The sequence below is a fragment of the Microcaecilia unicolor genome, chromosome 9, assembly GCF_901765095.1.
Source record: "Microcaecilia unicolor chromosome 9, aMicUni1.1, whole genome shotgun sequence".
Lineage (NCBI taxonomy): Eukaryota > Metazoa > Chordata > Amphibia > Gymnophiona > Siphonopidae > Microcaecilia > Microcaecilia unicolor.
Genome location: NC_044039.1, coordinates 133,248,925 through 133,276,688, shown reverse-complemented (window position 1 = coordinate 133,276,688; position 27,764 = coordinate 133,248,925). Strand labels below are relative to the sequence as shown.

The window sequence follows — 27,764 nt, the reverse complement described above, 5'->3', positions numbered from 1 at the left end:
AGAAATCCTGGTGGGACCTCTTAAGAATTTATTTAATAGATCTTTAGAGATAGGAGAGGTTCCACGGAATTGGACCTTCTTCACAAAAGCAAGGACAGAGAAGAAGTGGGAAGCTACATTCCAGTAAACCTCATGATGGTGGTAGGAAAAATAATGGAGTTGCTGATGAAGGAAAAGAGTTAACTTTCTAGAATCCAACAGGTTGCAGGATCTGAGGCAACATGGCTTTACCAAAGGAAAATCCTGACAAATAAATCTGATTGATTTCTTTGACTGGGTGACCAAAGAATTGGATAAAGGACATGCACTAGATGTAACCTACTTGGATTTCAGCAAAGCCTTTGATTCAGTCCCTCACAGTAGACTAGTGAATAAGCTGAAAGGGCTGAACTTAGAACCCAAAGTGGTGAACTGGATTGGAAGCTGGCAGAGGGTGGTGGTAAATGGAATCAGCTCTGAGGAAAGGAAGGTGAGTAGAGGAGTGCCTCAAGGGTTGGTGCTGGGGCCAATTCTGTTTAATATATTTGTGCGAGACATTGCTGAAGGGTTAGAAGGAAAAGTTTGCCTTTTTGCAGATGACACGAAGGGAGTATAAACCATGAGAAGCGATCTCAAAAAATTAGAAGAATGGTCAATGGTCTGGCAGTTAAAATTTAATGCAAAGAAGTACAGAGTGATTTATTTGGGGTGCATAACTCCAAAGGAGAAGTACCAGATAAGAGGAGCTCAGGAGATGGGATGATGGTGTCTGAGGATCTCAAGATGACATGGCTGGAAGGAAGCTAGGATGAATGGAGAGCGGTATAACCAGCAGAAGAAAGGAGGTGTTGATGCACTTGTACAAGTCACTGGTGAGGCTCCACTTTGAATATTGGGTTCAGGTTTGGAGGTCATTTCTTGCTAAGGACATAAAAAGACTTGAAGCGATTCAGAGAAAAGTGACGAAAATGGTATGGGGTTTGCGCCACAAGAGAGACTTGATGACCTCAAGATGTATACCCTAGGGGAAAGGAGAGACGGGGTGATATTATACAGTCATTCAAATATTTGAAAGGTATTAATATACAAGCAAACCTTTTCCAGAGACAGGAAGGTGGTAGAACTAGAGGACATAAATTGAGGTTGCAGAGGGAGTGATAAAGGAATAATGTCAGGAAGTACTTTTTCATGGAGAGGGTGGTAGATGCTTGGAATGCCTTGCCATGGGAGGTGGTAGAGATGAAAACAATAATAGAATTAAAAAAATGCGTGGAATAAACACAAAGAAATCCTGTATGGAAGGCAAGGAACCAAACAAACAGCAGTGATTAGAAGGCAACACCAGTAATTGAGAAGCAAAGTCAGTGTTGGCAGACTTCTATGGTCTGTGCCCTGATCATTGCTGGACAGATTTGTATGGGGTGTAGTGGGGCTTTGATGACAACTTCAGTAATTAGAGAACAAGGCCAGTGCCAGGCAGACTTCTATGGCCTGTACCTTGAAAATGGCAAGGATGAATAAAGATCAAGTATGACTATGTAGTATCACATCTTACCTTTGCTAAGAGTTTATCTTGTCGGGCAGACTGAACGGCCCATACAGGTCTTTATCTGCCATTATCTACTCACGTCACTCTGTTATATTGAGAAGCCACAGTTGGAATATTATTTAAATTTGAGTTATTTAAATTTCTTTAGCCTGTTAAATTAACTCAAATAGTGAAGGAAAAAAGTTTCAGGAACTTTACAGGACTCAAGTCCCAGATCTATTTTCAATCATTGGCAAAAACAATACAAAACAAAACAAAAAAAACCTTCCTCAGTGTAAAGTGTCCACAATATTTTTCAAGTGTTATTTAACTTCTTGGTTATTTTACTATTGTTATGCTGTTAATAAAATTGTAAGTTTTATGTTAAACTGTACCTATACACCGCCTTGGGTGAATATCTTCATAAAGGCAGTTAATAAATCCCAATCAATGATTGATTATCATTAAATAACAAACAAACAAAAAATCTTAACTTATGATCAGTTGTGCTCATAACCAATCTCTTCACTCAACAGTTGAAACCAACTAGAGTGTAGTGACCTTATTCCCAAGCTGCCTTCTAGCTCTCGTCCTTACAAGTTCCCAATTTCTACATTAGAAATTGCTACGAAATTCCTCACTATGATAAGTATATGCTAGAACCCATATACTGCCCTTTTGTATTCTTACCTTGATCACACATCGACTGTACTGTGGCTTTTTCTCATTCAAGAAAATGCCGATGGCACAAGGGACAAGCGTCATGACCAGTGAGAAGACTATTCCCAGGTAAGGCACCATGTTCTCTATATTCCCTTGACCCAGTGCCATGGAGTAGATGTAAAGGAGGAGGGGCATCATTCCAAATGCCAAGAACGTGGAACAGGTGGTCATCACAATGCTAGTAGAAGCAAACAAGAGGAAAGACTAATAGGACATAGTAACACAGTAACATAGTAAATGACGACAGAAAAAGACCTGTATGGTCCATCCAGTCTGCCCAAAAAGATAAACTCATCTACTAGTTCTCTGTCAAAGGAATGTACGATGCAGTTCCATTATCCACTACACTTAAGCCTGTAAAGGCTCATTTTTCCTGGGAACCTTACCTGTTCTAAAATTTCCCCCTGTCTTTACCCAGTACAATTGCTGTCCCCACAACTTGTTAGGGGTAGTTATTAATGTATGATAAAGAAATAACACTTTTTTTTTTTTTGCCAAATGACTAATGTTAAATGTCAAAATCATGTGCTTATTTGCCCCTAACACATTTTTAGTGCAACTCAAATAATAATGAGAGGCAAAGCATGTAAATGCATGCAAAGCACCTCCATTATTATGCAAAATGAATAGCACAGTTTGCATTTAACCTCACAGGCTGTGTTATTTATGGAAAGCTAACAATAGCTGTGAGCTGGCATTATCTGTCTTTCCTGGGAGCATTGGGCTGCTCTGGGGAGAATCTTAAAGTAGGTTATAAACTTCAATCCCCCCCCCCCCCCGATCCATGCTTCCCCTCCCCCCACCCCCCAGCGAATGCACTAAGGGGCCCTTTTATTAAAGCTTAGTGCACACTAATAGAATTAGTGCACGTTACATAAAATGGACTTCTAAGCATTTACGGCCTTATTCTATAAAGGTTATGTTCCTAATTTGTGAGCATAATTTATGCTCCTAAATTTATGCTCTTAAATTACGAGCATAATTTATTTTGGAGCATAGAGTATGTGCCTAATTTAGTACCATAAATTATGCTCTTAAATTTAGGAGCATAACCTTTATAGAATAAGGCCCTTAGTGCATGCTAATTCTGTTAACATGTGCTAAACTTTAGTAAAAGGCCCTCTAATTTGGAAGTCTGACACCTAGCTGCAGTGTCATAGTGCTGCCACTAGGGGGTCAAGTGGTACCATTTTTAATCCAGGCACCATGGAGACAGGAACATACAGGGATCACTCCTGCCCTCCCATTATCCACCAGGAATACTGCGTTAGGTGGTGGGGGTGGGGCTGGATTGGAGAAGATTAGGGGATTGCCATGAAACCAGAGAGGGGGCTGGGAGGAATTTTTCTAGTACCAACCCTCTAACATATAGTTGGCCTGCTGTGTTTGCGCTGCTGCAGCTAGCAGCATGCAATATTCCCAGCTGCAGCAACACAAAATTAAATTTACCACAAGAGTTACTAACCTGACTGGCACAGTAAATTTCACTACAGTAAAATGTAATATTTTACTTCAGCTTAGTAGCTACAGCACTCAGGTAAAAAGAGGGTACATTTTTAAAATGTATCCAGATATGATAATGATACCATAATATTCAGCACTATACCAATACATTTCACCAGAGGAGTGCAGTCATGTAAAAAGCAGGCCTAAATATGATCATACAAATTTTATGTGCACAAGTTTATCTGGATATTCAGCCACACTTTAGCCAGGTAAGTGTGACTGAATAACTGGATAAAGATAGCTAAGGAAATTTATCTGATTATTCTAGGGCAGCAGAACACCTTTTAGAATGGAGGGGCCAAACAAACCAATTTATAACTCTGCCCCCAAGCTCTCAATGCTGATGCTGTGTTGGGAAAAATATTGGTCAGACATTAGCCTCTGTGGCCTACCTCATTCCATTGTCTATATAAAACTATAAACTTACAGATTTCCTCACCATAAGCAGGTTATAGACAACACATGAGTAACCTGAGGTCCTTTTACAAAAATGCAGTAAGTTTTTGCACTTATCATGTTTTAACAGCAAAATTAAAATGCAGTAAGCGTCAAGGCTGTGTGGTTACTGTTGGGGAGTACCGAGAACGTCCTCTGACGTTAGCACACATTAAAGTTCTTTACCAGGTTCAGCAAATTCTATAAGCTCCTGCAATTGCAACTAGTAGGCCCCCTGGAGGTGTACTTTTCACAAATTATACACCAGGGTAGTTGTCAGGTCTCTCACGGGGAAACAGGATTTGTGAGCCCTTGGGCCACTGCCGTGGAGCGACAGTGGCAGGCAAAACCCCCAACCAGTACTGGGCCACACACCAACACAGCAGGGAACTACAGACATAGATAAGCAGACAGGGATACAGGACTGGAACAGACTTCACCTACACTTGACCACCATCCCCAGGGATTGAGCCCCCAGGTGCAGGTGGCCAGCAGGACTTACAGGATCCAGGAACACACACAGGGGAAAGAACTCAAGAGCAAGCTTGACTAACAGGGCCAGGTAACAGGACTCAGCAACAAGCTTGCACAAACAAGGACTGGAGGGCAAGGCAGACGGAAACAAGAACACAAAATAGACAGACAAGCAGGGCTGGTCTTAGCAATTGCAGGGCCCTATGCAGACCAATCTGATGAGGCCCCATCCTAGCCCCACCCCCACCCCAGCTCCAGGGCCGGCCACCCCTCCCTCTGAGCTCCCGGGCCATCCCCAGGGCTCCCCAGCTCCAGGGCTGGGCTCCCCAGCTCCCTGGCCCCCCTCCCTCCCTCCCAGCTCCAAGGCCGGCTGGCTGGTCTCTCTCTCTCTCCCTCCAAGGCCCCCCACCCAGCTCCCACCCAGCTCCAAGGCCCCCTCCCTCCCTCCCAGCTCCAAGGCTGGCTGGCCGGTCTCTCTCTCTCTCTCTCTCTCCCTCCCACCCACCAGCTCCAAGGCCCACCTCCCTCCCCGCTCCAAGGCCTGTCTCTCTCTCTCTCCCTCCCACCCACCAGCTCCAAGGCCCCTCACCCAGCTCCCACCCAGCTCCAAGGCCCCCCGCCCTCTGAATTTTAAAAGTTACCTCGTCGTCAACGTCGGAGCGGCCGGCAGGTAGCAGCAGCCGTGAAAAGTGTGCTAGCTGCTGGGCGGCGCTTCGGGAGCCTTCCTTTCCCTCATTCAGCTCTGGTCCCGCCCTCAAAACGAGGGCGGGACCAGAGCTGAATGAGGGAAAGGAAAGGAAGGCTCCCAAAGCGCCGCCCAGCAGCTAGCACGCTTTTCACGGCTGCTGCTACCTGCCGGCCGCTCTGATGTTGATGACGAGGTAACTTAAAATTCAGAGGGCGGGGGACTGGAGCTTGGGCGGTCGGGGTAGGGCGACTTCAGGTGTGCCACGCGGGGCCCCCTTGAGCGCGAGGCCCTATGCGGTTGCCTCGGTCATCTCGCCCTAAGACTGTCCCTGCAGACAAGGCTAAACCCAAAGCTGGGCTACAATTACCACCTAAGACCAGAACACAACAGAAGGCTGAACACCAGGCAGCCACCAAAACACAGGGAAATAAAACAGAAAGCCCACAGACAGACAGAACGCTGAGGCAGAGGGTAGAAGCCCACAAACCAACACACTAGAGCAGGAGGCAAAAGCCCACAGAGAGAACACAGAAGCAGGAGGCAAAAGCCCACAGACAGAACACACAAGCAGGAGGCAAAAGCCCACAAACAGAACATAGAAGCAGAAGTGCAGAAGCACACCAACTGACCTATAGCGATGCAAAGGCAAACTTAGAAAGTTCTCAGGTGGTAATAAAGGCACTACAGGTGAGGTCACCAGCAGGGTGGGGCTCAGCAACACAAGAGCAGAACACAGCCTCGCTGGAACAGGATCCCAGAATGGACTATCCTGGACTGGAACGAATTTTAGGATTTCCACCCAGGCTTCAGGATTTACACGCCGACTTAGCTTGGCTGGAGGAACCCCAAAGCAAGTCCAACAGGAAATATAGTCACAATCGTGACAGTAGTTTTGGGAGGCATTTGAAATGAGCATTAATCACAGTCATTCTTAAACTGGGTAAAGACCTACGTCTTCCAGAGTCCTAACTATCAATTTCATTGTTAAATGTAGAGGTTAAAATTTTAGCCTAGAAAAAGCAAGATGGCTGCCATACAGAGAGAGAAAGAAGATCAGTGAAGTGGGAATATGACCACGGCTTCAAAAAACAAGGGTACTTCAAGAAGATTTATTGAACAAGGACTCGACACAGGACCTGTGTTTCGGCCAGGAGGCCTGCATCAGGAGCGTTATGAATAAACGAATGAGCAAAATCCTTAATGTGTTGTCTTTTGACCTTGTGAGGTCTTTAAAAGGACCTCGGTGATGGTGTCGCTGGTTGAAAAGTAAAGTATGCCGTTTGTATATCAAACGAGGTAATAAGAGGATATACAAACGACGTACTTTACTTTTCAGCCAGTGACACCATTGCCGAGATCTTTTTAAAGACCAATCTGTAGTGTCACAAGGTCATAAAACAACACATTAAGGATTTTACTCATTCGTTTATTCATAAGACTCTTGATGCAGGCCTCCTGGTCGAAACACAGGTCCTGTGTTGAGTCCTTGTTCAATAAATCTTCTTGAAGTACCCTTGTTTCTTGAAGCTGTGGTCATTTTCCTACTTCATTGATCTTCTTGCTCCACACCGTGGGATCTTTGAATTGTCCACCCAGGTGGATTTCTGCTGGATCTTTCCTGCCATACAGAGAACATGCGCCTCATTGCTGTCTGTGATCTGGAGCTCCCAATGCCGTGGGCAAATGAAAAGAGAATGTCAGGATTTACTTGTTTGAGTCATCTCCTGTTCCTGCTCCAGGACCCGTGGATGTTTTATGGTTCATAGTTTATTTATATACCGCCTTTCCTGAAAGCATAACAAGGCAGTTTACATAATAAAATATGATAAAAAGAAAGGTAGAAAATGAAATGGAATGCCATTTTAAGAATAAGAATGTGAGTGACAAACATACAAACATTCTAGTAAGGGTAAAGTAAAATAACAGTAAAAGGAAGTTTAAAAAATATATACAAAATCTAGTTTTGTGTTGTGAGGCGCTGAACCGGGGTGTGATCTGTTGGCTGCCCCAAGAGAAGGCAATGTGGAATAGGAAGCATCACTCATCCTGGTGCTGGGTACATAAGTACATAAGTATTGCCATAGGCGGGACCAGAGCTTGAGAGACAGAAAGGAAGGCGCGCCGAGCGAAGAACAAGCGCTTCGCTGCCACTGCTGACGCACGCCGCCTGAATGAACTCCGAGGAGGTACGCTTTTAAAATTTAAGAGGAGAAGGGGGGGGGGTTCCTGGTGCTGGGAGGGAGGGAGAACGGGCGGGCGGGTTGATGGTTGCTTGTTTGGTTGGAGGGAGGGCGGGAGACAGGCCTGGTGCTGGGAGGGAGGAAGAGTGGGCGGACCAGCGATGGCGCATGTGCCAAGAGAGAGGGCTCTGCGTGTCCTCTCTGGCACGTGTGCAATAGGTTCGCCATCACTGGCATAAGCGTTGCCATACTGGGACATACCAATGATCAATCAAGCCCAGCATTCTGTTTCTAACAGTGGCCAATCCTAGTCACAAGTACCTGGCAAGATCCCAAAACAGTACAATACATTTTATGCTGCTCATCCTAGAATTAAGCAGTGGATTTTCCCTAAGTTCATTTTAATAATGACTTATAGACTTTTCTTTTAGGAAGCTATCCAAACTTTTTTAAAATCCCATTAAGCTAACTGCTTTTAGTACATTCTCTGGCAAAGAATTCCAGAGTTTAATTACATGTTGAGTGAAGAAATATTTTCTCCGATTTGTTTTAAATTTACTACTTTGTAGCTTCATTGCGTGCCCCCTAGTCCTAGTATTTTTGGAAAGAGTAAACAAGTGGTTCACATCTACCCATTCCACTCCGCTCACTATTTTATATACTTCTATCATATCTCCTCTCAGCCACTTCAGCCTTTCCTCATAGGGAAGTCGCCCCATCCTCTTTATCATTTTTGTCGCCCTTCTCTATTCTTTTTCTAATACCATTATATCTTTTTTGAGATGCGGTGACCAGAATTGCACACAGTATTCGAGCTGTGGTCGCACCATGGAGCAATACAAAGGCATTATAGAGGCGTATTTTCAAAGCACTTTGGGAGGCTAAGTTCCATAGGTTTCTATGGAACTTTGGGAGGCTAAGTGCTTTGAAAATGAGCTTGATAATGTCCTAATTTTTTCTTTCCATTCCTTTCCTAATAATAACTAATATTCTACTTGCTTTCTTAGCTGCCACCGCACACTGAGCAGAGGGTTTCAACATATCATCAACGATGACGCCTAGATCTCTTTCCTGGTCGGTGATGCCTAATGTGGAACCTTGCATGATGTAGATATAATTCGGGTTCTTCTTTCCCACATTCATTACTTTGCACTTGCTCACATTAAACGTCATCTGCCATTGGGATGCTCAGAGGGGCATAATCGAATGAAAACGTCTATCTCCATGGGCGTTTATCTCTGAGAACGGGTCCGTGAAGGGGCGGACCGAACCGTATTTTGGAAAAAAATAGACGTCCATGTTTTATTCAACAATTTGTGAGCTGGGCAATTTTAGTTTTTCAGCGATAATGGAAAATGAAAGCGCCCAGCTCAAAAACGAATAAATCCAAGGCATTTGTTCGTGGGAGGGGCCAGGAGTCGTAGTGCACTGGTCCCCCTCACATGCCAGGACACCAACCGGGCACCCTAGGGGGCACTTTTACAAAAAAAAAAAAAAAAAAGGTAAAACAGCTCCCAGGTGCATAGCACCCTTCCCTTGGGTGTTGAGCCCCCCAAATCCCCCTCAAAACCCACCGCCCACAAGTCTACACCATTACTATAGCCCTAAGGGGTGAAGGGGGGCACCTACATGTGGGTACAGTGGGTTTGGAGGGCGGTGTGGAGGGCTCCCATTTACCAGCACAAGTGTAACAGGTGGAGGGGGGGGGGATGGGCCTGGGTCTACCTGCCTGACGTCCACTGCACCCCCTAATAACTGCTCCAGTGAGCTGCATACCGCTGCCAGGGAGGTGGGTATGACATTTGAGGGTGAACATAAAAAGTTGTGAAATGGCATATTTTTGTGGTGGGAGGGGGTTTGTGACCACTGGGGGAGTCAGGGGAGGTCATCCCTGACTCCCTCCAGTGGTCATCTGGTCATTTAGGGCACTTTTTGGGGCCCTATTCGTGGAAAAACAGGGTCCAGGAAAAGTGCCCTAAATTCTCGCTAAAACGCATATTTTTTTCCATTATCGGCGAAAGGCGCCTATCTCTGATCGGCCGATAACCATGCCCCAGTTCCGCCTTCACCATGCCTTTGACACGCCCCCATCAACTTGTCCGCATCCGCGACGGAGTGCAGTTGAAAACGTCCAAATTCGGCTTTCGATTATACCGCTTTATTCGTTTTTGTGAGATAAATGTCTATCTCCCGATTTGGGTTGCAATATAGGCGTTTTTCTTTTTCAGTTATAAGCTGGTCAGTCTCCCAGTCTTGTAAGGTCCTCTTGTAACTTTTCACAATCCTCTTGCAATTTAAGAACTTTGAATAACTTTTTGTGTCATCAGCAAATTTAATTACCTCACTAGTTACTTTCATCTCTAGATCATTTATAAACATATTAAAAAGCAGCAGTCCCTCTGGCATCTGTCTGTCAACCAGTTCCTAATCCAGATTAACATAAGACTTATTAACAGCATAACAATAGTAAAAATGACCAAATATAAACATAAATACAATAAATGAGGTACAGAACAGCAAATTAAAACCTAAAAATAAGACTACCATGAAACAGTATCAAAAATATACACATTTAACAGCACTAAAATTCAAATAACAGAGGTATAATGAGATGTCAGCATAATCCTAATGAAACATCTAATAAGCACACATTAGAACATTCAAATAACATAGATATGCTGCTAATGCTTTTCTACAATATAGTTTACCATGTAGCCGAGGGGTCAAGTATATAGATGGGGACAAGATGGGATAAATGGGTGGCTAAACTGAAGACAAGTTCTTTGTACAGTTAAAGAAGATTTAAGGAACTGGTCTAAGTTACAGTCAGCCTTATTTTCGAAAGTTATGGGCGCCCAGATTTCGACCCAAATCGGGAGATAGGTGCCCATCTCGCAAAGGCGCCCAAATCGGTATAATCGAAAGCCGATTTTGGGCGTCTTCAACTGTACTCCATCGCGTGAACGAACAAAGTTGACAGGGGCGTGTCAGAGGGGTGGTGAAGGCTGGACTGTGGTGTGTTTATCGGCCGAGGAGAGATGGGCACCTTCGGCCGATAATTGAAAAAAGAAATGCGTTTTTAGCGCGAATTTAGGTCACTTTTTTTGGACCTTTTTTTTCACAAACAAGTCCCAAAAAAAGTGCCCTAAATGACCAGATGACCACCGGAGGGAATCGGGGATGACAACCCCTGACTCCCCCAGTGGTCACTAACCCCCTCCCACCAAAAAAACAACAACTTTAACAACTTTTTTTTCCAGCCTGTATGCCACCCTCAAATGCCAGCTCCATCACAGCAGTATGCAGGTCCCTGGAGCAGTTGTTAGTGGGTGCAGTGGACTTCAGGCAGGTGGACCCAGGCCCATCCCCTCCCTACCTATTATACTTGTGGTGGTAAATGGGAGCCCTCCAAACCGCCCCCAAAACCCACTGTACCCACATGTAGGTGCCCCCCTTCAGCCATAAGGGCTATGTTAATGGTTTAGAGTTGTGGGTAGTGGGTTTTGGGGGGATTTGAGGGGCTCAGCACCCAAAGGAAAGGAGCTATGGACTTGGGAGGTATTTGACTTTTTTAAAAATTGTTACAAGTGCCCCCTAGGGTGCTCGGTTGGTGTCCTGGCATGTGAGGGGGACCAGCGCACTATGAATCCTGGCCCCTCCCACGACCAAATGCCTTGGATGTGTTTGTTTTTGAGCTGGGCGCCTTCGGCTTCCATTATCGCTGAAAAACTAAACTGCCCAGCTCAAATCCGCACAAATCCGATGCATTTGCCGGGCACAAACCGTATTATCGAAAAAAAAGATGGGCGGCCATTTTTTTTCAAAAATACGGTCTATCCCGCCCCTTCACGTACCCATTCTCGGACATAGATGCCCATGGAGATGGGCGTTCGTGTTCGATTATGCCCCTCAGTTTGTGCAGCAGGGGCATAGCCAGACACCCAATTTTGGGTGGGCCTGGGCTCAAGATGGGTGTACAGAAGAACCCCGCCCCATCCCCCAGGTGATTTGGTCTCTCCTTCTCTCACCTGCACGCCATACGGTCTCTCAAACATCCCCCCTGTCCCATATACCTTTTAAATAGCAGATTTTCACCAGCAGCAACTAATACACACTGCTCATGTTGGCCCCATAGCATTCCCACTTCAGTGGCGTACCAAGGGGGGGGGGGGCAGTGGGGGCGGTCCGCCCCCGGGTGCCAGTGGGTGGGGGGTGCTCCGCTCCCGCCGCCTCCCGTGGCCGTTCCCGCGGCGCCGCACATTAAAAAAAAACGGCGAAGCAGCGTCGCAGGCAGCGCCTCGTGCCCTGCTTGTAAAAAAAAAAAATCAAATCTCCTTCCTTCTCCTCCTCGTCTTGACATCGACTCGGGCCTTCCAATCAATTTGATTGGAAGGCCCGAGTCGACGTCAAGAGAGGAGAAGGAAGGAGATTTGATTTTTTTTTTTACAAGCAGGGCACGAGGCGCTGCCTGCGACGCTGCTTCGCCGGTTTTAATGGGACTGAGGTGGGGAAGGAGAGGGGCGAAAGGGACTCGGGTGGGGGTGTTCAGAGGGGAGAAGGGGACTGGGGTGGGGGTCTCAGACAGGGGAGGGGAGAAGGGGACTAGGGTGGGGATCTCAGAGGGGAGAAGGGAAGGGGAGGGGAGAAGGGGACTGGGATGGGGGTGTTCAGAGGAGAGAAGGGGACTGGGGTGGGGATCTCAGAGGGAGAAGGGGACTGGGGTGGGGGTCTCAGACAGGGGAGGGGAGAAGGGGACTGGGGTGGGGATCTCAGAGGGGGGAGGGGAGAAGGGGACTGGGGTGGGGGTCTCAGACAGGGGAGGGGGGAGGGGAGAAGGGGACTGGGGTGGGGATCTCAGAGGGGAGAAGGGGACTGGGGTGGGTGTGTTCAGAGGGGAAAAGGGGAGGGGAGAAGGGGACTGGGGTGGGGATCTCAGACAGGGGAGGGGAGAGGGGGACTGGGGTGGGGATCTCAGAGGGGAGAAGGGAAGGGGAGGGAGAAGGGGACGGGGGTGGGGGTGTTCAGAGGAGAGAAGGGGACTGGGGTGGGGGTCTCAGACAGGGGAGGGGAGAAGGGGACTGTGGTGGGGGTCTCAGACAGGAGAAGGGGAGGGGAGAAGGGGACTGGGGTGGGGTGTTCAGAGGGGAGAAGGGGCTGGAACTGGGGGCTGAAAAAGGGGCAGAGAGAGAGAGGGGACAGATCCTAGATGGAAGGGGGAGCGAGAGGGAGGGCAGACCCTGGATGGATGGGGAGAGGGAGGGCAAATGGTGGATTGAAGGGGCAGAGAGAAAGGGCAGGCAGTGGATGGAAGGGACGGCAGAGAGGGCAGACACTGGATGGCAGAGAGAGAGAGAGAGAGAGTGAAGACAGATGCTGGATGGAAGGAAGAAGGTGAAAAGAAGATGAGGAAAGCAGAAACCAGAGACAACAAACTGTAAATAAAATATATTTTTTTATTTTTTTTGCTTTAGGATAAAGTATTGTAGATGTGTTAAATGTTTATAATAGAACATGTAAATAAGGTAATCTTTTTATTGGACTAATTTTAATACATTTTGACTAACTTTCGGAGAACAAAACCCCCTTCCTCAGGTCAGGATAGGATACTGTAACAGCACTATACTGTACTGACCCGAGGACGGAGGTTTTGTAAAGTGGTGATTGGTACTTGTTAGTTTTTTTCAAATTTACATCTGCTGTCTTTATATTTTGCACAGTACTAGGGGACAGTTTCTGTTTCTGTGGTGTTGCATTGTATGCAGAGTCTGGCATTGGGGTCAGTTTAATTTTTGTCTAAATAGAAAGTTTATGATTACTTATTCTATAGTGGATTAGGGTGTATCTGTGTTTGTGACAAAGACATGGCTTTCAGTTGGCATTGACTGTGCAGGATCTACGATCTGTACTATTCTGTCTGGTTTCGTTTTACAATAGGTGAATTGATGTTCTAGTGCTCACTGTAGTGTTTAAGATGCTTTCCTTTTCCTTGTGTGACTCATAGAAATGACTGCTTATGGTATGGTAGAATTGCTCTATAGGTCCTGAGTGTTTTGTATTCTCAGCATGCCTAGTACTGGATTTGGGGGGGGGGGGGGGGTGTTAAAAAATGACTGGCCCTGGGTGTCAACTACCCTAGGTACGCCACTGTCCCACTGACACAACTTCCTGTTTCCACATAGGTGGGAATATGTCAGAGGGAAGCCTATGGGGCTGGTGCAAGTAGTATGTATCAGTCACTGCTCGCTGCAGGCAAAGATCTGCTATTTTTCAAGGTATGCAGGAGGGAAAGTTGTTGGGAGTTTTCAGCTGGTGGGGCTTGGGAATCTCTGCCAGCCACATCATAGGTGTTCTGCTACTAGGTCGACCTCAGCCCAAAGTGGATCCCTTGGCTACGCCACTGGTGTGCAGCAAGCTAGTCCAGGTACAGAATGGGTTCATAGCCAGTCACATGTATTAAAGGGTTGGGAGAAGAGCCAGGCTTTCACCTGCTTCCTGTAATAGAGGTAGTCTTGAGCTAGACATAGCCCCTCTGGGAGTAAATGCCAGAGCATGGGGGCTAGCCCTGAGAAGGCTTGCTGGCAGGTATCACATCATACAATTTCTTTTGATGAAGGTACAGGTTGTGAGAGGACCTTAGAGGTATTAAAGGTGTGTAAAGGACTAACTTATTCTTTAAGTGCACTGGCCTATTTTGTTTGAGGGCCTTCAAAATCAAGCAGAAAGTTTTACATTTAGCCCTGTAAGGTACTGGTAGCCAGTGTAGTTTTTGCAGGAAGGGTGTGATGTGGTCACATTATTTGCAGCCTTCTATCAGTCGTGCTGCAGCATTCTGAATTAGTTGGAGCTGATGCAAACTCTTTTTGGTTTGACCAATGTACAGGGCATACAGTATAGTTTATTTATTTACTATACCGTTTCTAATTGCATTCACAAAACAGAACGGTTTACATCTTAAAATAAAATATCATTTTTAAAAACATATAAGAAATCCATTGATTTGATAGAAAAGCACAGCAAAAATGAAAACAACCATTCTAAAAGATACTAATACCAGTAGACATTGGACAACCATTCATAACATACTATATGAGCAAACATATTATTTTTGCTGCGTATTCATTCTGCCTATTTGTCCCTTTTTTTTTAATCCCAGATTATTATCGAAAGTATTTTGAAACAGATATGCTTTCAAAAGTTTACGAAACTGGACATAGGACTCTTCCAATCTAATCATTTTAGGAAGACAATTCCAATGAGAGGGAGCTAGAAAGAAAAAAGCTGAGTTCCTACTAGATTCCCATCTAGCCTTTTGTGGTGGTGGAATTACTAATCTATTATCTGTAAGCGATCGAGTTGTTCGTGTAGGTGAGTATGTAGCTAAATATGATGGAATCAATAAATATAAGGCTTTATGTGTCAGTGTAAGAATTTTAAATTTTATACTGGCTTCAACTGGAAGCAGGGCCATGCCTAGGGTCTCTGGTGCCCCCCTGCAGACTATCAGTTGGCGCCCCCCCCCCGGTGTGGCACAAGATGCAAAGGAAATAGGAGCTGAAAGATGGAGTACATCTTTGTGGGATTGATGAACAAATAGAGGGTTTACAACCACTTAGCTTTTCGTGCTTTCATGTTCACGAAATTAGTAATTAAATCTTTGATATCTAACTGGGCACATATATCATTCTCAATAGCAATCATGGCAAGGCTTACAAGCCTTTCTTATGAAATACTTGATCGCAAATAATCCTATATAATAATTCTCACCTCCAACAGGATATGCCTGGGACCGTGCCTCCCTCAGAGGTGGTCTGCTAGGCAGGCACGCACTGACGTCAGTGACAGCTGATACCAAAGCAAGGGGAGGGTTCCCTACTCCTCCCCCTGTTTTACAGCCCACTGCACTCCCCTTCTGCGACCCAGTCGACCCCCCTTCTCGGCGAAAACCGTCCCCCGCCACCATCCAGTACCTGTGCTGACGGGGGACCCCAACCCCCGTCAGCCGAAGTCCTGTGCTGGCCTTCACGCCGTTGCTTCTTCAATGATCTTCGGTTCAAGTTCCTCTGTGTGTGTCTGATGTCAGATGCACGCAGAGCAACTTGGCCACAAAATCATTGAAGAAGCAACGCCTCGAAGACCAGCACAGGACTTCGGCTGACGGGGGTTGGGGTCCCCCATCGGCACAGGTACTGGACGGCGGCGGGGGACGGTTTTCGCCGAGAAGGGGGGTCGACTGGGTCGCGGAAAGGGGGAGAGAAAACGGAGGGACGGCAGAGTCTGGAACAGCGAGGGAGGGAGGGTGGGGGATGGCCTTGCTAGCACCCGTTTCCTTCCCTTTTGAAACGGGCATTTTTTACTAGTTTTTTATGATTTTTAACCGTGAAAATGATCGCTCATCACTTGCTACACTGACAGGAATTGTCAGCAATATTCTTAGAAACAAATTGCTATACATTGCAAAATAAGATAGCAGATGTAAATTCTCAAAGTGGACATATTCCAAACAATAAAATGAAAATAAAATGATTTTTCTCTACCTTTGTTGTCTGGTGACTTTCTTTTTCTGATCATTGATAAGTCTCTGACTCTAGCAATTTCATTAAAGCAAAATATATTTTCACATATCAGAGACTCTTCCCTATCCAAGGAGAATCTTTTATATAAAAACAAACACCAAAAAAAAAAAACAATCAGATTTTCACTTACCAGCTCTACTTGTCACTACGTCAGCTAAACTTTCTCTGAAACTACTGTTGGAACCATCAGCCAATGAAATGGCTTTTAGCTGTAGCTATCGGGTTACCTGACAATTACGCAGACATCATTGCAGTCATATCCTCCTCTTGGTGTACAAGCTCAGAGAAAAAAAACCAAAAACTTTGAACCACTTACAGATGTTAACAATTACACTATTTAGTTTTTATTTCTCCCCAGTCTCACTTGCACACCTCCCTCCAAACCTGGCTGTTCTCTTTAATTTGAATGTTGTTCAAGCTCACCCTGAATGAGGAGTTTGTTCCACACCAAAGACATAAATAGCACTGGTTGTATTCTTTCAAACAACTTCAGCAGAGCCTGCCTGCCTCAGTGAGCACTGTGGTCAAAGAGGGGAGGGCAGGGGAGAGAGGAGAATCACAGCTTCAGGTAAAACATTTTGCAAGTGAGCTGACCTCAGGAAACGGTAGGCGCCCTCCAGAGGTCAGCGCCCCCCTGCGCTGCTTACCTCGCTTACCGTGTTAGCAGGGCCCTGACTGGAAGCCAGTGAAGCTGATATAGAAGTGGTGTAATCCTATCATATTTTGAAGCCCTACAGATAATACGAGCCGCAGTATTCTGTATTATCTGTAACCGTTTTATATTTGTCTTGGTAAGTAGTCTAGTTGTGATGTTATCATGGCATGGCCCACAGTGGTCAGACTCGTCTTATTAATATATGGAGAGAGATTTCGTAGCTGCCATAGATGATAGAGACAATTTTTAAAGGTTGTTTGAATTTGTGGAATCAGAATGAGTGATGGGTCTAGCAGTATCCCAAGATTCCAGACCTGTGATTCTAGGGGGTGTTCATACTTCCCAAAAGGTATATTGACGTTAGGTATTTGTCCACTTGCGTTAGGTACCCAAAGAATCTCTGTTTTGCTTGGGTTCAGGCAGAGTTTGAGGTTTGCCCATTCCTGAGTTGTGGTTAGGCAGGCAGTCAGTTTTCTCAAGACTGTGGGTAGACCTGGTTAAATGGGTATGATGAGCAGTTGCACATCAGCATAGATATTTTGTGTCCATTGACTGAAGCAGCTTAGCCAGAGGCTTGAAGTCGATTTTAAATACTATAGGAGACAGTATGGATCCCTGTGGCACCTCATAGTTCAGAACCCAAAATAATGATGTGCTGTTGTGGAACAGAACTGATTGTTGTCTGACAAACAGGATTTGAACCATGTAAATACTGTGCCACTGATACCTGTTTCTGCCAGCCTTGTAAGCATGATATTATGATTTACAGGCTGCTGAGAAATCCAGCAACACTACTGTCAAAATAGGTAGTACTAGAGGGCTTCACTCATTAGTGAGAGACAGCAAGATTAGCAAGTGTTATGTTACTAATCAGTATTACTTGTATGCACTAATAAGCCACGTATGTATTATCCCGGATTGTACTTATGGAAATCACAGTATTGTAACACTATTGGGCTCATTTTCAAAACAGAAAAACGTCTAAAAAGTGGCATAAAGCAGCATTTATTTATGTTACATTTGTACCCCGCACTTTCCCACTCATGGCAGGCTCAATGCGGCTTACATGGGGCAATGGAGGGTTAAGTGACTTGCCCAGAGTCACAAGGAGCTGCCTGTGCCTGAGGTGGGAAATGAACTCAGTTCCTCAGGACCAAAGTCCACCACCCTAACCACTAGGCCACTCCTCCACCATTTGGACGTTTTTCTCACAAAAACGTCCAAATCAGTATTTTTGAAACCAATTTTTAGACATTTTTCTTTGAAGTCCATCAGAAATGCATTCAAATCTCAAGGGGGCGTATCATGGGTGTGTTCAGGGTGGGACTTGGGGGCGTTCCTAAGACTCAGATGTTTTTCAGCCATAATGGAAGAAAACAAAAATGTCCAGGACTAAAACTAAGACGTTTTGAGCTAGACCTGTTTTTATAACAAATAAGGCATAAAATAGTGCCCCAAATAACCACTGGAGGGAATCATGGATGACCTCCTCTTATTCCCCCAGTGGTCACTAACCTCCATCCCCCCCCCAAAAAAAAATGTGATGAAAAACATTACTTGCCAGCCTCTGTGCCACCCTCAGATATTATACTTAGGTCCATTAGAAAAGCATGCAGGTCCCTGGAGTAGTCTAATGGTGGATGCAGGGCACTGCACACAAGTGGACTCAGGCTTTTACCTCCCCCTACCTGTTTACACTTGTGGAGGAAACTGTGAGCCCTCCAAAACTCACCAGAAACCCACTGTACCCACATATAGGTGCCCCCTTCAACTGCATGGGCTATGATAATGGTGTACAGTTGGGGGTAGTGGGTTTTGGGGGCTTAGCAAACAAGGTAAGGGAGCAATGGTCAGACGTGTACCTGGGAGCATTTTATGAAGTCTACTGCAATATCCCCTAGGGTGCCCTATTGCTTTCCTAGGTTGTCAGGGAGACCAGTGTACTAAAAATACTGGCTCCTCCTACATACCAGGTAGGTGTTGAGCTGGACCCTTACCTGCAACTGGATTTGCAAGTGTGAGCGGTCACCAAGCGGATGTTCTACGCAATGTGGAGACTGCGGCGCATTAGGGTTTTGTCTCACCAGAGAGCTCTTCCGCACACTCGTTCACTGGTTAGTTCTCTCTCACCTTGACTACTGCAGCGGGATTTACGCGGGCTGCCAGGAGCAACTATTGCGAAAGTTCCAGACTGCCCAGAACACTGCTGCAAGACTCATCCTGGGCAAATCGCGCATGGTTCCCGCGCTGCCTCTATGTCTCAATCTACACTGGCTCCCAGTAAGAGAGCAAATCGCTTTCAAGCTCTGCACCTTAATGCATAAAATTATTTACGGTCTAGCTCCGGAATACATGATTCCTTTAATAGACCTCCCACCTAGAAATGCCATCAACACAGCCCATACCTATCTCCAACTTCATTATCTGTCTTGCCGGGGTGTCAAATACAAGCTTCTTTTTGCCTCTACTTTTCACTACTCCAGCCCGAAGACTTGGAATGCTTTACCTCTGAACCTAAAATCTCAATCTGATCATCACCTTTTCAAGAAGATGTTGAAAACGTTCCTTTTTGAAAAAACTTACTCCATTAGTAATCCTGCTGTTTAGTCACCCAAATTGTTGTTAGTGTTCTCTCCTTATTCTGCTGTAAAATTCATGTGTTGTACTTCTCTACTTTTGTAATTCATGTAAGCCACATTGTGTCTGCATTTGTGGGAAAATGTGGGATATAAATGAACCATAAATAAATACCAATGGCTTGATTCTGTGCGTTTTGCACGACTTTTTTTTTTCCGAAAATGGACCAAAAAATAAAATGTCAATATCACAAAACCTTCTATTTTCGAAAACAAAAGATAGACATTTTTCTTTTTTGAAAATGACCTTCTTTGCTATTCAGATTTTGGACGTTTTTTGCAAAACGTCCAAAGTCGGACTTAGACGTCATATCAAAAATGCCTCTTCATGTAACATAGCTCGCTCCTTGATTCGGGGCCTGACCTAGCTAGAGCCTCCCAAAGGCAGTCTCTGTTGGTCTACTACTACTACTATTTAGCATTTCTATAGCGCTACAAGGCGTACGCAGCGCTGCACAAACATAGAAGAAAGACAGTCCCTGCTCAAAGAGCTTACAATCTAATAGACAAAAAATAAAGTAATCAAATCAATTAATGTGTACAGGAAGGAGGAGAGGAGGGTAGGTGGAGGCGAGTGGTTACAAGTGGTTACGAGTCAAAAGCAATGTTAAAGAGGTGGGCTTTCAGTTTAGATTTAAAGGTGGCCAAGGATAGGGCAAGACGTAGGGGCTCAGGAAGTTTATTCCAGGCGTAGGGTGCAGCGAGACAGAAGGCGCGAAGTCTGGAGTTGGCAGTAGTGGAGAAGGGAACAGATAAGAAGGATTTATCCATGGAGTGGAGTGCACGGGAAGGGGTGTAGGGAAGGACGAGTGTGGAGAGATACTGGGGAGCAGCAGAGTGAGTACATTTATAGGTTAGTAGAAGAAGTTTGAACAGGATACGAAAATGGATAGGGAGCCAGTGAAGCGACTTGAGGAGAGGGGTAGTATGAGTAAAGTGACCCTGGCGGAAGATGAGACGGGCAGCAGAGTTTTGAACCGATTGGAGAGGGGAGAGGTGACTAAGTGGGAGGCCAGCAAGAAGCAGATTGCAGTAGTCTAAACGAGAGGTGACAAGGGTGTGGATGAGGGTTTTGGTAGAGTGCTCGGAAAGAAAGGGGCGGATTTTACGGATGTTGTAAAGAAAGAAACGACAGGTCTTGGTGATCTGCTGGATATGATCAGAGAAGGAGAGAGAAGAGTCAAAGATGACCCCAAGGTTTCGAGCTGAGGAGACAGGGAGAATGAGAGAGCCATCAACAGAAATAGAAAACAGGGGAGTGGGGAGGTGGGTTTGGGGGGAAAAATGAGAAGCTCGGTTTTGGTCATGTTTAATTTCAGGTGGCGTTGAGACATCCAGACAGCAATGTCAGACAAGCACGCTGAAACTTTGGTTTGGATGCAAGGTGAGATTTCAGGGGTAGAAAGGTAGATTTGGGAGTCATCAGCATAGAGATGGTAGGAAAAGCCATGGGATGAGATTAATGAACCAAGGGAAGAAGTGTAGATAGAAAAGAGGAGAGGACCAAGAACAGAACCCTGAGGTACGCCGACAGGCAGAGGGATAGAAGTAGAAGAGGATCCACCAGAGTGAACACTGAAGGTGCGGAGGGAGAGGTAGGAAGAGAACCAGGAAAGGACAGAGCCCTGTAATCACTTGGCGCTTGGTGCCTCACCTGGGGTAGAAAAGAGCAGGTACTGTCTTTTCATGTTAATTTGTACAGCGCTGCGTAAGTCTAGTAGCGCTATAGAAATGTTTAATAGTAGTAGTAGTAGTAGTAGAATTGCTCCCTTCTCCCCCCCCCCCCCCCCCAAGGAAAAATGCAAAAGACTGCTATGAACAGGGCTGGCTAATAAATTAAATAGGTTTTATTGAACTGTTTACATAGGCCTCTGTATACACTTATTCACCTAAGAAATGAGGATTTCTTATCATATCAATTCAGTTACTATAAACAAACACCAACACATCTCAACAGTCTTGGTACTTAATCCAGTACTTGTGTACTGAAACATATAGCATTAATCTATAACTCAGATCTTTAGAACTAGTAATTTATAGCCTTTCACACCTTTCAAACCCTTTCAGTCTTTCTTGCCAAGGTAGTAGCTATAAGCTCCTCCCAGCTTCTTAGCTAAGTCAGAGTGTGGGTGTGGCTGTGTTACCTAGGTCCCTCCTTTCCTTGCAAGTCCATGCTCCTCCAGTCCCCTCAGATCTCACCCCTTTGCTGGAGGCGTCTTGGGCTGGGGCTGCTGTGCTGGACTTGCAGGCTGGCTATGCCTGTCCCTGCTGTGGCTTCCTGGAGGTTTTCTGTGGGCTCTGAGGACTGGCTATCCTCCCAAGAGATATCCTCCTCTACTGGGTTCCTAGTACTAGTCACACGTAGGAAGCCTTCTCCCTTGCTGGGCCCCTAGACTGCACCCTGGAGGCCTTGTCCCTGACTGGCCCTCTCTTCAAGAGAAGCCTCTGGGGTTCAGGCTTACCAGCCCATTACAGGGCTCTGTAACCACTAGTACCAGGGTTCCCCACTAGAAAGCTACGTCTGCTCCTCTCAGCCCTAAGCACTGGTAGTGCCCCCACAGGCTCCTTTATTCTGTCCTGAGCTGCATGCTCCCAAGGGCTGCTGATCCTTCTTCTGCCCTGAGCTGCCTCTGTGCTTCAAGGGTTACTACTCTTCTTGTCATCAGGAAAGCCTTTAAAGGTATTCTACCTGCTGGGGTTCAGAATTACAAGCCCTTAACAAGACTCTGCAACCACCAGTAACAGGGTTTCCTCTCAAGAAAGCTGTCTCCTGTCTTAGACAGCTCTCAGACAATAAATACTACAGGAAACTAACTGAGGACCCCACACAGGATTATACAAAACAGCTGAAAGACCTTATCAAAACATTTCCTACACAAGCGCAACCTCACCTGAAGAAACTCATAGCAAACCAGCCTTCTGTGGGCACATTCTACATGCTACCCAAGATCCACAAACCGGGAAACCCTGGCAGACCAATCATATCAGGTATTGGCACACTCACGGAAGAAATATCTGGATTCATAGAGGGAATTCTGAAACCTCTCGTACACAAAACTAACAGCTTCATACAAGACACCACAGACTTTCTGAATAAATTGAAAAATATCAAGCAACTACCACCTAACACCCTTCTGGTCACGATGGATGTAGAATCACTATATAGCAACATTCCACATGCAGATGGCATAGCTGCATGTGGAAGACTCCTAAAAAAATCCACACTGGACCATCAATACTCACCAGAAACTATTACAAAATTAATCAAATTCATTTTAACTCACAACTACTTCTGCTTTAACAATGATATCTATCTACAAATAATGGGCACTGCGATGGGCACCAGGACAGCACCCCAATATGCCAACCTTTTTATGGCTGAGCTGGAAGAGACATTTCTGAATACACACCAGACCAAACCTCTAAAATACTACCGGTACATTGATGACATTTTTATGATTTGGACGGAGGGTGAAGAAACTCTGAAACAATTTTATTCTTCCTTCAATACATACCATCCTACAATCAGATTCAAAATTGACTACTCCCCAGAAAAAGTCAATTTTTTGGACACCACGGTCTCAATCAGTGATGGCTGTATACAAACATCTATATACAAGAAACCCACAGACAGATGCAGCTACCTCCACAACTCCAGCTTCCATCCTTCACATACAAAAAGATCCATCATTTACAGCCAAGCCACAAGATACCACTGTATCTGCTCTGTCCCAGGGGACAGAGACAGACACCTTGAAACCCTGACTGCATCCTTCAAACAGAAAGGGTACAACCCCAAAATAATCTCCAAGAATATTGCCTCCTCCCTCAAAACACCCAGGGAGAATCTGCTACAGTACAAGGAGAAAAAAGCCACAGACAGAATCCCCCTTGTAGTGACATACAATCCAGAGCTGGAAAAACTGAGGAAAATCATAAGAGATCTACAACCTATACTCCAGGAGGATGAATTACTGAAAGAGATATTCCCATCCCCACCAGTACTGGCCTTCCGACAGCCACCCAACTTAAAACACAAGCTAATCAGAAGTAAACTTCCATCACAGACTGAAAAGGAACAGAAGGGCACACTTCCCTGTAATTTATCCAGTTGCAAACTATGCCAAAACATTTCACAGGACCCCACAGTCATCCACAAAGGAAAGATATTCAACATAAAGGAATCTTTCACTTGCTCATCTTCCAATGTGGTATATATCATTCAGTGTAAAAAATGTAACGAAGGATGCTATATTGGAGAAACAGGCCAGATGCTTAAGACAAGATTCAATTTACATAGACATCACATGAACAATACGGGTGCCAGTAGGGCTCCCACCCCTGTTGGTCAGCATTTTACAGGACCAGGACACTGTACCAGTGACTTCACAGTTAGAATCCTGAAAGGTAGCTTTAAAACCATACAAGAACGTAAGACCTTTGAAGTCAGAATGATTGAATATTTTAACACCCAACAGAAAGGACTTAACAAGGATCTGGGGTTCCTAGCCCATTATAAACCATAAAGCTGTATTTCTCTGTTGATCACCCTCCCCTCACCTATCCACACCTATCTTGTTAGAATATCAATAATCTGCTTTGATGTCCCCATGCATACCTCCTACCCACCCCCATCCTCCCACCCTGTCAGACTGTCATAGTAATGCTTGAATGTTTTCACTTATATACACTGTCAGCTAGCACATTTGCTTATTTCCGATCTGACGAAGAAGGGCAACCTTCGAAAGCTAATCAAGAAATGTATTAAGTTATGTCCAATAAAAAAGGTATCATCTTATTTTCTTTTCCATGTTTTATTTTGTTTGATTTCTATTGATAACCTTAAGAATGGACTAACACGGCTACCACACTCCTCTACTTGTAAGGCTATGAGAACTGGTCATTTAATTCTTTACCAGTGTTGGTGGATGGGAATCTGGAGACTTCGAATTGGACTGTTTCGAGTTGCTCAGAGATACCGGTTACCATTTTATGCCAAGTAAGACATTTTTTTCTTACTTCATGTGGTGCTGTATGTGGCTGGGTTTTCTTTCTGGTCCCTTCAAATGCCTCTTGATCTCTCAGTTTTCTTTCCTGCTGCTAGTATAAAGCCAATATAACATTAAAGAAACTTGAAGGTGGTTTATTTAACTGAATAATTTGGCCAAATATTTCTGCTTGCACTTTTGTTACTTCCACCTCACAGCAAGGAATTTTTCTGTTCTAATCTCAGTGTTTCACTCTCAGGGTAGATTATACCCCTCTTTCCTGGTTAAGGGGCCCCTGGGTCTGTCCCATCAGTTCCCAGAAGTTGTCATCTCTAATGAAGACTCTTACAGTAACACTGGAATCAATTTGGTCATCTTTGGTGCTGTAGGAGCAGACTGTGAGTGGAAGAGTAGCTGCTGTAGAGCAGCTACAGCAGACTGTGTGGAGATTAGAAGACCGACAGAATGCTCTTGAGGGAGAGGTTTCAATACAGACTGAGCAAATTCAAGAAACAGGTCCTAAAGTTTCATCTTTACAGGACATTAAAGTTAATATGATTAAAGATGTAACATCTTTGAGAAAGAAGTTGAAATTTATGGAAACTAAAGTTGCGGATTTTGAATTTAAGGCAGTTGAAATTCCCCCACAGTCCCATATTATCCCCAAGGGAGCTATTTAAAAAGTTTCTTAAGGAAACTGTTGGATTAGTAGAAGAAACGGTACCTCCAATTCAAAAGGTATTCTATCTTCCCTTTCAGAGAAAGGTTGAGGATCAAGGGCTTGGAGCTGGATAGTTTAAATCTCACTGAGTTCCTAGAAACATCTCAGGAAGAGATGTAAGACACAACAACCCTCCTTGTATCTTTTATATTTGAGTCCGATAAAGACTCTATATTAAGGCTTTACTTTCAGAAGTATGTAGTGTAATCTATGGGTCAGAGGATATGGATCTTTCCTGATGTGTTTAAGCAGACCCAGGAGAGATGTGAATCTTTTCTTACGATGCGTCTTCAGTCCATTGGAGGACAAGTTTTTTTGAAATTTCCTGTAAAGTGTATTATTAAAATATGGTGATCAACCTTTTACTTTTTGGGACTCTACACAATTGAAATTGTTTCAAGATTCAAAGAAGAATGGAAGCTTTTCTATCCAAGTACCTAACTGACTTGATTTCTTTTGTTGCAGTAACGGTTTAGTTTATAAATAGCTTCCCAACCCATTGTCCTTGCTAATTTTGTAAATTAATGGTATCATGCCCTGTATTTGCCTGGGGTCTCTCCCCTTACTTTGTTGGGGGCTTGATGTTCTAATTTTAGTCTAATTATTTTGTTTATTTCTATTTTTCTGAACAAAGATGTTGGCTTTGTGTTATCCATCCTTGTAAAATGATAAATATATAAATTTAAAAAAATGCATAAACAAAAGTGTCAGAATAAAAGCCCCAGTTTGTAAAGGACATCTAGGACACAAAAGAGGAGTCCAAATCAGGATGCTCACTATTTCCCAGGTATTTTACAAAAAGCTTGTTAAACATAGAGATTTTTAATAATACATATAAGGATCTGTAGGAGTGCATGTTTTATTTGCTGGTACGTACTGCATTTTAGAAAAAAAAAAAAAGAGCCACTTCACTCAGGGTATTATACATGCAAGTGACAGGCTGTAACCTTATTTGGCAGTTTGACCCGTAATGACAGTACCATGAAAATGCTGGCAGGGCTCAAGTGGTGCCATTTTGATGCTGAGTGCTAGGAGATAGAGGGTGAGAGAATAATTTAGAGGTTCTTCATGGGACAGGGTGGACCCTGTTGGGGGGGGGGGGTCCTTTTCTACATTTTTGGCCCCTTTCAGCAATAGTGCATAAAGTTAGGCAAAGAACAGGGACGTGGCTTTGAGTTACGTGCGTAATTACAGAATGGTGCTCCATGCATAAATTTAGGCATGGGCATTTGCACCACGTTTTCGTTGGTTCAAATGGATGCACCTAAATTTACTCCTGACTCTCTGCTTATAGTCAATCCGCCCTAAATATAATTATAAATTGAAGGGAGCTCACAGTCATACAATTCAAGATATGCTCAGCTTCTTCACATTAATCTAATGTTCTTAAAGGTCAATAGGATCAGGGAATCATAGTAGGATCTATCAGATCAGCGTACCTGCCCCTATTTGGCTGAATTATTCAATGAGCCAAGCATACATTTCAGGGGTGGTATCACAATCCTCATTTAATCCTTACTATATTTTTTTATATGATTTTTCATTGGTATTCACTTTGTCATGAAGCCTAAGTCACGTATACAACATATCATTATGTCGAGGCCATTATGCATATATATCAATTTCAATTTCCTTTGTGCTATAATATACTTTGCACTATATGTATGTATGCATTCTCTGCTTAAGCATGTATTCTATAAACCGCACTGAACTTTAGTCGTGGCTTACAGAATACCATTTAGGCAGGTATGCTTCAGCATCAATTTTTTTAGGCATCATGTATAGAATCTAGCCCTAAATGCTAAGAAGCCTATTTTATACCTATAAGCTTCTTAGCATTTAGTGTGCTCTAATTCCATTAGCACACGCTAAGCTTTACTAAAAGGACCTCAGAGTTTCCTGGACAAATCTTTTGACTACTCACCTTTTCATCTTAAAAAAAAAAAACAAACTTTATTACTTACCAATCAGGTGTACTTACAAATCATAATGTGCAAAAAAACAAAAAGTGTAGTAGTCATACTTAACCAATGCAGTAATTAACAACCTCATTATATCAAAACATCATATCCCAACCAACTACAACATCAAAGAAAATGTGTGCTGCGCCCCCCCCCCACCCCAATGGGCTCTCATCTGGGGTCCGTGGAAAGGTGTCTCCCCAGTCCGTACCTCGATGATGCAATCTACCCTTAACCTTTTCATCTTGATGAAGGCAGTTGGTCTATACCATGTCTGTGACTTACGTTGAAGAAGAAGATCTTGTGGAGACTGGCTAAACTGTGATAAAGATGTTGAAGAAGGCATGCTAAATAAAGACAGCACTTTTTTGTAGTTTTTACTGATCTTTCAAAAGGTTTTGCTATCCACGGGGCACTTTAAAGAATTTTTTGCACTTTGCATAGGACATAAAAACATTATGTTGATAAAAAGAATATGAAAGACACGAGACTAATGAATATGCAAATTTATGATTTTGACCAAAAAGAACATTCCATATATGGCAGTCAAAGTTGTGTGCTCAAATTTAAATTGTGTGCATGCACAATTTGCATGTGCAACTTAATTGGTTAATGAGCCAATTAGAGCTAATAATTGGACCCTAATAACCAATTATTGGCAAAAATGTAGATTTATGTGCGCATCTTGCTAAGTGCCATTCTAGACATGTGTGCGTA

General features: G+C 44.3%; 1 protein-coding gene across 1 annotated transcript in view; it reads right to left on the bottom strand.

The window, feature by feature from the left end:
- Positions 1 to 27,764, bottom strand: part of SLC10A1 (solute carrier family 10 member 1) — a 51,711-nt gene that overhangs the window by 21,393 nt on the left and 2,554 nt on the right. The window contains exon 2 of the mRNA XM_030215157.1: positions 2,198 to 2,408. Within this exon, the coding sequence (XP_030071017.1) occupies positions 2,198 to 2,408 (211 nt within the window). The remainder of the gene's footprint in view (positions 1 to 2,197; positions 2,409 to 27,764) is intronic.